This window comes from Pteropus alecto, unplaced genomic scaffold, assembly GCF_000325575.1.
Source record: "Pteropus alecto unplaced genomic scaffold, ASM32557v1 scaffold106, whole genome shotgun sequence".
Classification (NCBI taxonomy): domain Eukaryota; kingdom Metazoa; phylum Chordata; class Mammalia; order Chiroptera; family Pteropodidae; genus Pteropus; species Pteropus alecto.
The window spans coordinates 8,867,880-8,881,096 of NW_006442103.1; the positions used below are offsets into that span (position 1 = coordinate 8,867,880).

General features: G+C 43.5%; 1 protein-coding gene, 1 non-coding gene and 1 pseudogene across 2 annotated transcripts in view; 2 read left to right on the forward strand and 1 right to left on the reverse strand.

Annotated features, from left to right (window-relative positions):
- The first annotated feature begins 519 nt into the window (after positions 1–519).
- LOC112469149 lies at positions 520–635 on the forward strand (annotated as a pseudogene).
- Positions 636–719: 84 nt separating this feature from the next.
- On the forward strand, positions 720–838 carry LOC112469153. Its single transcript, XR_003042478.1, has one exon. It is a non-coding gene; the product is annotated as a 5S ribosomal RNA (ribosomal RNA).
- Positions 839–11,115: 10,277 nt separating this feature from the next.
- The window catches only part of VAV3 (vav guanine nucleotide exchange factor 3), a 312,054-nt gene continuing 309,952 nt past the window's right edge, over positions 11,116–13,217 (reverse strand). Inside the window, exons 26-27 of the mRNA XM_006919579.3 lie at positions 11,818–11,969; positions 11,116–11,157 (exon numbers count right to left, since the gene is read on the reverse strand). Of these exons, the coding sequence (XP_006919641.1) occupies positions 11,116–11,157; positions 11,818–11,969 (194 nt within the window). The remainder of the gene's footprint in view (positions 11,158–11,817; positions 11,970–13,217) is intronic.

A 13,217-nucleotide genomic window follows, 5' to 3' on the forward strand; every position in this document is an offset into this window, starting at 1 on the left:
AGGCGATCCGGTCTCAACTTAGCTCTCTAACTCATCATCTGCCAACCCCTCCCTGCTCGCTCTGTTCTGGAAACAGAAATCCACATGCTGTTACTTGGAGGTACCAAGCCAAGCTCGCCCCGCCCCAGGATTCTGCGCCGGCTCTTTGCCCGCACTGCATGACCCTGACAGCCACACAGCTCCTTCCCTGGCTTCTTCAGCTCTCTGCAAACATTCCCCAGGGAGGCCCTCCATGGCTACCTCGTCTAAAGCAGTACTATCCTCTGACTGTCTCCTTCCTCTGTTCTGGTTCTCTTCATTGTGTTATCATGTCCTGATTTTATGCCACGTATATTCATTTATTGTCTAGCTCCTTGTTCTTGCCCGTGTAAAGTGGACTCTATTAGAGCAGGAAATTGTCCGTCTTGTCTACCACTTATCTCCGGCCCATAGGTCAGTACTCAACACGTTCACTGACTAAATGGGAGCTGTTGAAGAGTTTCGAAAAAAGAAATGAAATATCATTAAAAAAATTGGCCCAGCTACAGCCATGCCACCCTGAACGTGCCCGATCTCGTCTGATCTCGGAAGCTAAGCAGGGTCGGGCCTGGTTAGTACTTGGATGGGAGACCACCTAGGACCCTTGCACATAGGTCAGTACTCGACACGTTCACTGACTAAATGGGAGCTGTTGAAGAGTTTCGAAAAAAGAAATGAAATATCATTAAAAAAATTGGCCCAGCTACAGCCATGCCACCCTGAACGTGCCCGATCTCGTCTGATCTCGGAAGCTAAGCAGGGTCGGGCCTGGTTAGTACTTGGATGGGAGACCACCTAGGAAGACCAGGTGCTGCAGGCATTAAAAAAAAAAAAAAATTGCCCCGGGGGCAAGAATGGGAACAGGGTTGGCAGTTGGGGGATCTTGCAACTGTCTAGGTGAAATGAGGTTGACCTGGAGTAAGGTCGTGGGAGTGGAGATGTTAAAAAGACACTGATTCAAGTCTTCTGACCTTCAAAATTATTCACTCCGATTTTGTTTGTGCCCCAGTTCTCCGTCCTATTTACAAAATTGATTCTCTGCCTAAATATGTCTCAAATGTCTTGATGCAGAATAATAGAACGCTACAACTGGAAGCAGACACACAAGTTTTCTAATTTGTCGCCTGATCCTACAGATGAGGAAACAGCCTCAGGGAGATGGGAGGCTCCTCTCCGGGTCTCCTGGCTTGTTAGGGGAAGGAGCCCTAACTAGAACCTGCTTTAACTCACTCCCTTCCCTGCGCTTTCTCCACCTCGCCATTAGCTGGTCTACAGAATTGTCTTGGAAAGAAATATATGTACTTTTAACATCTTAAGAACTTTGAAACTGCTAATTGTTTTAAAAATAACTTGCTATGTGATTTCAAGTTGAACTTTGGCTTTCTGCATAATTTTAATTATATTTTGGGCTGTGCTGAGAAGTCCCAAGAGAGTACATCAGGTTTTTGCTTGGGTTTTTCTATACGATGGATTCAAACTAATGGCGTGGCAGCCAAGGTTTTACTCCAGGGTTGTTCATTTAGGGCTTACCACCCTTTCCTTTAAGCCCCTCCTGGATAGTTACTCTATGTCATCTTCAATTCAGGGCTTAAAAATGGGATTATGACCAATATTTTAAAGAAAATGCAAAGTAAATTGAATAATACAAGTAGACCAGACAGATTAAATAAAGCTAAAGAAAACAATTTCCTTCACACTAATGTAAATTCATTTCATCACACACCATTAAGGTAAATTTTCTCCTTCAAACCACCCAGGCAACAATATCTCATCATTAAGTGTAATAAATGCTGAGGACATTTCCCACCCCTCTGCAAAACCAGAGGACACCTTCCCTCCCTTCTCTATATTATGCAGGTCTAATTTGCACAGAATTCAGGAGCGTTTCATTAATTCATTTAAATAGGTTGCCTGTTTCTAATGAGTTCATCACACAAACGTACTTAGGAGCTTTGCCCTCCTGGTGAGAAGACGTGTGATCTTGACATATAGGGTGAGAAAAAAAAGGGGGTAATTCACTTGGGGCTGATGGCCTGAGAAGCTGAAAAATATATGGGTAGAAGTTGTATTGTTTCTGTTGGCAACTATGTGAATTTATACCCCTTGAGGCTGAGCAGGACAGACGCTGGACACGGTCTGTGGAGGGACGTGGCTTCAGCCTTCATTAGCACATCCGGTTCCCCCTGCTAATCTCTGCTGAAGCCTGTGTATTTTTTTAGGCAGCTCTCTAATAGTCTGAGAATGTAAGGGAGAGAATTGTGTACCTTCAAATTCACATGTTGAAGTCCTAACACTCGGTACCTCAAAATGTGACTTTATTTAGTAATAGGTTCATGGCAAATGTAACTAGTTAAGATGAAGTCATACTGCAGACAGGCGGGCCCCTAATCCAGTATAACTGGTATCTTTATAAAGAGGCAAAAATTGGACACGCGCAGGGAGAACGCACGTGAAGATCAGAGTTACGCTGCCACAAACCAAGGAGCTATAGAAGCTTGGAGAAACCCCAGAACAGAGCCTTCCCCAGGGCCTTCTGGGGGAGCATGGTTCTGCCGACACCTTGATCTCAAACAATAAATTCCTGTTGTTTAAGCCACTTGACTTGTGGAGCGTTGTGACAGCGGCCCTAACAAACAAACGCGGAAGCCGCTAAGGAAGAGCAGCAGTGTCGATTTCACAGGTCCAGCTCTGGAACCACAGGGTGAGTTTTCTGAAATGTAAATGGATCATGTCACTCCCCGGCTTGAAACCCTCCCGCGGCTCTCGCCTCCCTCCTGAGCAGGCCTGCGAGGCCCGCCCCAGGAAGCTCCCTGGCACCGATAAGCTCCTCTCACCCTCTCGCCTCTCGCCCTCTCCATCGGCTCGTGCCCCCTGCTCTTCTCCAAGAGCTAAGCACTCCGATGGTCGCGTAATTTCCCCCTCACCTAGACTTGGTTTTGGCTCAGAAACATTTCCTTGACCACCTTCCATAGAAGAACGGTCTCCTCACTTACCTTACTTGCTTCCCCTCAATGACACCGGCACCTAACTTCATGTATCTGTTTATCGCTCCTCACCGCCTGCAGGCACGTCGGCTCCTCAAGAGCAGGGCTCACGTCCTAGCCTCGAAGTCTAGAATGCTGGAGCCCATCGAAGGAGCTCAGCCCGTATGTGTTGGATGAATGACTGACTGAATGAATGAATGATTTGCCTGCTCCTTGCGGATTTAAATTTTTCAAGCTCCTTCCAAGGCATGCCTGGTGGCTGCTTACACTTTTCTCTCTTACTGTGAGGCAGAGCCCACGTCCGGCGTGTCAAAACTCCCCTTCTCCATCCGACCGTCCCTGACCTGACACTTCAAGCCTCAGGAAGGACATCTCCTCAATGAGAAAATGAGCTCCCCTGAGGAGACGTTTCTCTCCACTCCTATAACCTCTGTAGAACCTGGCACACAGTAAATATTGATTTAAGGAGTCAACACTTTTATTTTTTTTCCACAAAGAATTAAATTTTAGTCAACTAAATTTCTCCAAAGTAACCAGGCCTCTCACATGAACCTTATACTTGTCTTCAATGATCTTTCAATGTACCCATCTGTGGAAAGCAGCAGCTAGAACGGCCTTCAGAGAGCCCTTTGTCCTAATATTCATGCTGTCACCCCCTCCTCTTAGCATGAGCTGGATTTAGTAACTCAACTCTAAGGAATAGAACAGAGCAGAAGTGGTGACTTCTGAGATTAAGTTATAAGGATACCAGCTTTCGTCTTGAGTGCTTTCGGTCTCTCGCTCTTGGCTGGATAATGTAAGGAGAAGCTGGCTGCCCCGTTGTGAGCCAGCCACATGGAGAGGCCCACGCGAGTGAACTGGGAAGCAGATTCTCCACGAGTCGAACTGTGAGATGGCTGCAGCCTTAACTGGCACTTTGACTGAAGCCTCAAGGGAGACCCTGAACAGGAATACCCAGCAAGTCTTCTCTCTGATTCCTGACTCACAGAAATTGAGAGGTAATGAGGGTTCATTGTCGTTGGCTGCTAAGTGTTGGAGAAATGAGTTACACAGCAGTAGATAATACACCATGTTTGATTTGTGCTCCTAACACATCATTTTTAAAGCATTATTAATGTGAACAATTAATTTGAGACCTTTCTTCCAAAGACTAATATATCAGGAAAAAGAGAATTTTTTCATGTCTGTGTTAAATTTTAAAACTTGTAGCATTTTTGTATGTCAAAGTTTAATTTTAAATGGTGACTACAATGCAAATTAAAAATCTCTGTTGTTCATACATATTATCTCATTTAATCTTCATAAAACCCTTTGGAATAAGGTGCAATCATCACCTTCATTCCTCAGAGAAACTGAGAAGCAAGCTGTGTAAGCAACTCACCCAAGGTCACACAGCTAATAAGTGGTAGAGCCAGAGAGCTCGGTTCTAAGGCTGAGGCCTTGACTTTTAGTCTGTGCTGTTTCCTAGACAAAAAGTTCAAACATAGTATTAAAACAGGTCAAATCACCTTAAAAACCAGCCCCGGTGTAGATGTGTTACTCAAACAGGACTAGAGTTGTCATGATTAAGATGGGACGATATCAGTCATTGATACATTCTCATGAGGATTAAATGAGATGATACATACCTCATGCCTAGTATTCTGCCTGTACGTACGAGTACAAAAATGTCCACATGTGAAGAGGAAACGGAGCCTACATTATCATTGGAAAAAAACGACCAACTGACAAACAAAAAAAAACCTTTCCCTTTCTGAGGAGGTATCATTCGAATCACTAGAAAATCCCAAAGTATTCACTGATGAGACTCTTGAGTCATCATTAGATTTATTGATACATTTTAAACTCATTGGTGCACGCCGACAGCAAGAGGGATAAGCCTTGGGATCCAGCTGCTACCTTCCCACCTGACCCTGGGGTTTCACAGCTGCCCACGGTGTAGACAGCAGCTCCCCAGAACAATTCTCAGTGGAAGAGCTTTAGGAACTGTAGAAATAATTCTGAAAAATCAGAAGCTCCCATGTATGGATGTATCATGGATGAATGTAAAGAGCATTTATTTGACCTTGAACCCGGACCCCTGGGTTTCAGTCCTACCTTTGCCAGCAGCTCCAATCTGCCTGACCTCGGGCAAGTTGGTTCATCTTACCACACCTCAGTTTCCTCGTCCTTAAAATGGAAAGAGAATAAGGTTGCCCTGCCGGCTTTTCAGGGTTGTGCTGCTCCAAATTTGACCAGACAAAGTATGTCAAAGGACTTTGTGAGCTGCAGATTGCAAGTGAAGGGATATTTATTTTTATTATCAATGGCAGAGGGACAATGTATACTAATTGTAGATAAGTCGGATTTCTCCCACTTGTGGGCGTGGAGCAGCCACGCCTGAAATGCACTGCTGCTGTGGGAGGTGCCGGTCAAGTCCAGAGGTGCACACACCCAGGCAGTTGTTCAGAGAGAGGCTGTGTCGTGACACCTTCCCAGAGCTGGCTGATAGCCAGTGCCACCAGGAGCGGCTTTGGTTTCTGAGGTTCAGTTGTAACCATCCCCACAGAACTCAACTGTTAGAGTCAAAGGTCAAAGCACATTTAGCTGCTCAGCCATAAAATCTAGAGCTGGTGCCCACAGGTCTCCACAGGTCCCCACACAGGAACTCGCTCCGCAGGCATTCTCTGACTTCCGCATGTGTCAGCAGGTGAGTGTTAAGGACACCAATGCAGAGCCACCCTCGTGCCACTTACGGCCATGGAATGGTCACGCAAACAATTGTGACTACAACCGGACCAGTAATTGACTTTCATAGTTACTGCTAGCATCTGTGACAAGAGGACCAGTAATTGACTTTCATAGTTACTGCTAGCATACTTTAAAACTTCTATATCTTGATGAAGTCTTCGAATTCCTTTACTTTGAACCACGAGGAAAAACAATTTCACAAAACTATGGCATTGGGATGGAAGCAACAGAGTGCAGCCAGTTAGCTCCTTCATTTTCAGAGATGACGACTGTGCGTGCTGTGCCCAGGGTCCCTCCGCTGGTGAGAGGGGCCAGGGCTCTGCCAGCGGACGGTGGGTCGGACACGTGAGCCATTCTGGAGTTCACCTTCTCCACGCAGAACTCGGCATGGACCCCAAAGTCCATCAGAGGACAGGGGAGGACAGGGCACGACGGTGCCCTTGTGCACATTCTGTTTCTGCATCGAGGCCTCTGAACGTCTGCGTCACTGCGGTTGCATTGTGCCTAGAAATTCTGGAACTTTCTGACAGAGCCAGAGTCTAGAGTGCTTCAAACGGAGTTCTCGGTTTGTTTTCTGTCCTTATTTCTCTCAATCCTGTCTAATCGATAGCATCTAACTAGAGACGGGCTTTCTTTCCGACCTTCTTCCCGGGACTTGTTCATTACAATAAGGGACCTTCCAGTCCGCCAGATGTGAGTGCGTAACATTTCTAATCAGAGTCTGACCAATCCCAGAAAACTAGTCTCAGTGAAAAATGAAGTGACTAATGGACTCAGTCTACATGATTATGAGCTGAGTGAAATTTTCATTTTCGTACTCAAAATGATGTGGAGCTGTTAAATTCGACTTCTGAGGTTGTTTGCGGGTTTGCATATTAATCTTCCTGAACACACGCCTTTTATTCTATCTGTAATTTGAACGCTCAAAATCAAACCATGTGTAACAAACACAGCATTAGGTCTAATATTCAAAATAAAAGCTGTGAGGACATGGTTCAGTTTCTGAGTATTTTATAGAGGAAAGATCGACATTTCCCAAGCACTCACAATGTGCCAGGCCCTTTGCCGGACATCTTTCCCACATGTTATGGCCCTCTCAGACACTTATAATTATCCCTTTATGACAGAGAGAAAATCGAAGCTCAGAAAAATCAATGGCAAAGCTGGGGTTTGAACCCAGATCTGACTGATGCTAAAAATCTCATACTTCCTATGACATCAAATGGTTTATTTCCTTCCTAAAGGAATTGTCTCATTTACAATCTGCAGAGTTTGGCCCTTTCATTCAATAAATGGGCCTGAATTACAGTAAAGGAATTCAAAGATTAATATAGCGACTACCCAAATTTGCCAGCGAATTCATGTGACGATAGCGAGGATAATGAGGACAAAAATGGTCCAGCATAAGTCAGCCACGATCCCACTTTATATGTGTGATTTCAGCTGAGTCTCACAACCAGCCTATGAAGTAGGTGCTATGATGATACCTACTGGCCGAGGCCCTGTGTGGCAGGGATGGGAACGTGAAGCCAGATGTGCGGTCTGACGTTATCACTCTTCTATACAGCTGTCAAATAGAAGAACCAAGCAGGGCACCTAAAGACCCATTATCAATATATTTTACTTCAATTATTTGATGGGAGGAAAGTATTTGAATGTTATAAAGGATATAGTTCCATGTCAAATAATAAAAGGGAGATCGTTATTACAATCGGTCTCTTATTACAGAGGGTGGTAGTGATCTCACAGGAGGCCTAAAAGTCACATAACCGTTAATATGTTGAAGAGATAAAACCAGGACATCGAAGGAACTGGAGTAAGGGGTGGACGACCCGCCACTGTGATGAATAGGGGTGATTTTATATTTCTGAGCACAATCGTGCTGGTGATGTCAGCAGAAAAGCTGCTGCTGAGGACTTGCTTTTCCTGGTCCTCGGAAGAAACGGGCTCCCATTCTCTCCCGAGCCGGCCTGCCTCCACCATCGCGGACGACCTGAAGGCCTGCTCCATCAAGAAAACCTGCCTTTGAGGCTCTCTGGTTCCGCAGTTCATTATTTTCTGTGCAAAACTTGATTCAAAATATAAAAGAAACAGTTTGATCTCTGATACCAATCCACTTAGGTGGCATCTGTTTGAGGTTTTCTTTTAGGAAGCAGAAATTAGAGAATGTTTCTGAATTCTGTGTTAATTTTTAATTGTTTAAGCTGCTGTTTTTTATGAAATAGCTTCTTCTTGGCTATGTAATCTTAGAAACATACCTAATCTCTCTCTTGTCCCGTGAAGTGTGGCAGGACAAGGTGCTGGTTACAGAGGTTACAGAGGCTGATGTCAAGTCAGAACCCCAGCTCTGACACGTACCAGCTGTGTGGCCTAGCTCAAGGTGCAGCCTCTTAAAATGCCTCATTTGGAGATAACATGGGGTTCTACCCTCTGGGGTTCTTGTAAGTTAATGCACATAAAGCATTTAGAACAGTGTGTGGCACATAGCAAGCATATCAATAGATATTATTTGCAACTATTGAGTATGCTTATAGGCCACTGTCGGTAACTTAAGCAGCAACCTTGACCTAACTTGATCAAAATTAGGGCTTCTGTTTCCATGTTTATTATGGGGTTGGTATATACTAGTCATCCCTTATCCAGTTTCGCTTCCCATGGTTTGTTACACCTGGTCACTCACAGTCTAAATATGTTAAATGGAAAATTCCAGAAATAAACAATTCATAAGTTTTAAATCGCACACCGTTCTGAGTAGCGTGAGGAAAACTCACACCGTCCTGTTCCATCTTTTGTCCAGTTTATCCACACTGTATATGCTTTCCGCCTGTCAATCACGTAGGAGCCATCAAGGTTATCAGATCGAATGTGGCAGAATCGGCATGCTTGTGTTCAAGTAATCCTTATTTTACATAATAATGTTGCATCCACATAACTTTTATTACAGTATATCATTTCGATTATTCTACTTTATTATTATTGCTGTCCATCTTTTACTGTGCCTAATGTATAATTTAAATTTTATCACAGGTATGTATGTATGTATAGAAAAAAACATCATATGTATGGGGTTCAATACTAAGGTTTCAAGCATCCACTGGGGGTCTTGGAATATCTCCCCTGCCCATAAGCGGGGGGCCTACTGAATGTCGAATTAAGAAATCATTCGACAGAAAGTCTTCGGCTCTCAAGAAATCAATTTAATGCAAGTAGTAACTATTTATTGTATTGACATATTTACAAAATATTACAACGTGAAATACCACTCTAATTCATCATATTACGCAGGGCTGCATACAGGCGAGACGAAGTATATGGAAAAACATTGACTCCTGTCTTTGGTATTAGAAATCTACACAAATCCGCAGCATTTAAAGTTTCCAAAACAAAGGATTAAACGTAGACAAAGACGTAATCAGTAACATCATGAAAAGAGACTCTCTTATCCTCTGCTAGGAAACCCTTAGGTCCATGAAATGCAACTGGAAGACCAAACACCATCTGCAAGGGAGGGAGTCTATTGGCTAAATAACAATAAAAGAAACGATACAAGTTACAATACTCTGCACAGGTATGTTTCAATTTTCTTGAAGCTACTCTCTCCATAACAACGTTTGGCTGACAGTAACAGACACAACACTCCCCAGCCCCAGAGTCGCAGATAAGACTTCATAGGCAAAATCCACTCCAGGAGTACGCCATGAGGGTATAATTTTACTGTACAGAACATTTTATAAAATTCATTTTCATGATCATTTACACATGTACAAAAAATTTAACTGGTTTTAGCAAATAATAATTTTTCTAAAACACAATCACAGTTTACATCATTCTGAGGTAAAGGTCCTGAATCTATCCTATTTGAGAAGTCCTAGTCCATGAGGGTCTCTAAAGGGGGTTGCGCTCACTGAATGTTAAGTTTGGGCATTCCAGTGGGCTGGGGAGCGGGCGGCCACACCTACCACATTTCAGAGACGATCCACAATTTCAGAACTAAACGTTCCTAGTGTGGCTCTATTAAGTTAATGCTTCTAATGTTCTGTTTTCTTCAAACATGAAACACTCTCTGAATCTTGCCAGAACATGACTTCTGCTATGGAAAAAAATATTTCATCAGGAAAGGGGCCAAGTTAGTGTCGAAACTTGACTGTCTTGACTGGGCACTCCGTGTGTCACAGGAAGAACAAATTTCAACTCCTCACGTAAAAAGCGAAGACTTGGTCAATAAAATCAATGCACTGCAGAACTGATCTTTCCGCCAGTTAACACACACCCAGAAAGGGCCTGCTGTTGGGGAGACCCTCAGTGAGAAGCTGGGAGCCCACACTGAATGAGACCAGGAAAGTCTCAGTGATGCTCCTGTCCCAGAAACGTACGAAGGACCCTGCTGTGCTTTCCTTCCAAAATTCTCAACAAGTCATCTGTGCTACTGTAACTACTCCAGGAAAACATGAGAATCAGCAAATATGTCCCAGGTGTTTTTAGTGGGGAGAGAGAGGAAAAGACATGTGTTAATAGATGTTGCTTCTATAAAATGACTTGATATAAATTATAGCTCTTGATCTGTTTCTGTAAACAATGCCATCTCAGTCAGGTTACTTGCAACTACCTGTAATATACCTGGCCAAGATTATTTTTCATAAAGTGAAGTACTACATTTCCAAAATAACCCTATGAAATCATGAAGGTTGTGAAGATTTAATGTGAGGATACTCTCTTTTATGTACTTTTTAAAATAGAGATTTGCAAATATAATGAGGACATCAAATGAATAATTAAAACCCCTCTGGGATATATCACTTACGAAGCAAACCTGAGCGTTTGCCTCTAATATTTTATCACGAGTAACATCTGGAGGTAAAAGTGTTTGCCAGGCAATGAGTCACCTTGCGAGGCATTTAAGACAAGTAATGCGGGACCTTTCCAGGAGACTGCCCAAAGGGAGGAGCTCCAATTTTTTTTTTGTGCTGGGAGAAGCAAAATTAAACTTCTGCTTCTTTGTACCATCAAAAATTCTGGTGACTGGCACATGAGAAGAAAGTAAATACGTAGTAAACACTTACTAATGGTGGACACTTATGATGTCTGACTCAATGAAGTAAAAAGACCAGTGTGTTTGCAGGGCTCTTTTGGGAAGAAAAGCTTTTGGCTTTGCCCTGGTCCCTGACAATGACAGACTGGCAGGCTGCTTCTTGCCCCGCTCTAGGCAAGCCATGATCTGTCAGTACCAGCATGTTTAGATCTCAGTATTGAGACTGAGGAGGGAGAATGCTGAATAGCCAAAAAGGCAGCTTTTCAACACTTCAGTTAACTCATGACGTTGTGCCGGCTTCCGTTCATCCCTTTGCTGAAGTTTCTGGTGCAGGGTGCAATGCAGGATTAGAGTTTATTCATCCATTTCCACGTAGGTCGATGGAAACCAGCCCACCTAGAAAAGAAAAGCAGCCAACGTTACAACGTGACTTTGCGTCTGGCACCTTTTTTTTAAAGGGTTCTACACCCTGGTTAAGCTGGAGTTTTATACCCACTGTAGGTGAGGAAGATTGCTTTAACTACTCCTAGAGCCTGACTGAGTGATAAAAACGGAGGAGTAAAACAAGCTTAAACAATGTTCGAATCAGCCGGCACACAAATAAATATGTAAATGAAGTGTCAAACAGGGCTCTACTCCTCAATGATTCCCGCTTCTGCTTTAGAACAGAACAGGATATAACGACAGAGCTACGCTGTCCCGTTCCTTCCGATTTCGACGACAGCTCTCACAGCTACTTTGTACTACACATAAAGCATGTGCTCGAGGCTTAGGGACTACAAAGAACTGAAATGCTCCTCAACCCTTGTCCCAACAGAAAGCCGTCACACTCGCCCAGGTGAACCTCATTTATGCCACTATCGCATTCCTTCGGCACATTTTTCTTGAATTCCTATGATCAGTAAGAATCACCACCGGTGTCCCGAGGCGCTCAGGGCTCAGGGGTCGGGGGTGAAGGCTGCGGAACAGCTGAGGGGCCTCCCCGCGTCAGCACCACGGTGGGCGCCGACAACTGCCCCGTCCCCTTCATTCACACGCACGAGGGGGAAAACTCGCCTTGCCGTTGGCTTCTCCTCGCCACCAGCCGTTCGCACTCAACTTCGTGTAAATCTTCACCACGTCTCCTTTCAGCAAGGACAGTTCTCGCATGTCTCTTGCGGAGAAGTCATAGCGAGCGATGGCGATGCCTAGCACTTTCGGACTCAACACTGCGGAGAAATGACGGGGAGTCCATTGATTTGCAGGTTAACAACCGCAAGGACCTAATCAGGTAATAAGCGCTCTCGATACTATCAAAATGCACAGCCATGATTTCGGTGCAGACTAGTGACGATGACAGGGAGCGGGAAAGCAAGGAGCAGAATTGCTGTGTCAAGTCAATCAGGTGTAGTCAAGTTCACTTCGTAAAGTTTAAAAGCGATTTTTCTGTTTTCGCATTCTTAATAACTTCGAAACAGGGACAAGTTTTTGTAAAAAAAAAAAAATGACTAGTATCTAAGTTACTGTTTAAGGAGATAGAATCTAAAACAACTAGCATACATTTCCTATTGATGGCACAGAAATCTATGTCTTACTAGAATCTCAAAGGTAAAAAGCTTTATGTTTTTCTCTCATATAATCTTTTTTGACTAATACTCAAAACAACAAAATTTTTTGCTTGGAAAGTCTCCTGTTGACACTGCGTCATCACTTCTAGTTAAATGGTATTCTTCACCCAGCTAGCCTTTCTCTGTTAAAACTATTTGAGGATAAACTCAGTTATCGTTTTATATATAATTTCACTTATGGGAAGAAGCCGAAATCAGATTTCACATAAAGAACACACAAACACCATTTATCTTTTTCAAACGAACACTGCCTTATAGAAAACCTTTACTGAAGTAGGTAATCAAAAACGAGATGTCAGGGTGTTCATCTTCTATATTCGGGGTTTTTTTTTTTTTTTTTTTTTTTTACTGTAGCAGAGGCATTAACTGACCCCCTGCCCTCACCTGCCCTGTCTGGAAAAGTCCATTCAAGCTGGACTGAATGTTTGTTCATCTCTAGTGTTTCATAGCACATTTTATATATTACCTTCTCTACTAGTTACTGTTTGGGGTTATAAAGTGTTTTCAATTATATGTTCAGTGATTCTTGGAATCACTCACCTGGGATTGGTGGGACTTTATAAACCTTAAATGGTGAAGGAATTTAAGTGAGAAAAAGAAACAAATGGGAAATGCCACTCGTCTGTATTTTTAACAGTCCCCAGTGCCCAGAAAGCTGCAGTTACGACCCGTGTCTCCCCGGCAGAGCCTGCCCACCGGGAGACAGGAATCTCTGCCTATTACTCATGGCTCTGCAATGACAGACATTTTTTTTAGTCCCCAGGTGTCGATCACAAGATAAACAAATAGCAATACTGTAGATTTCAGAACTGCAAAGGGAGTGCAAATAGGTCATTTTATTTTACTATT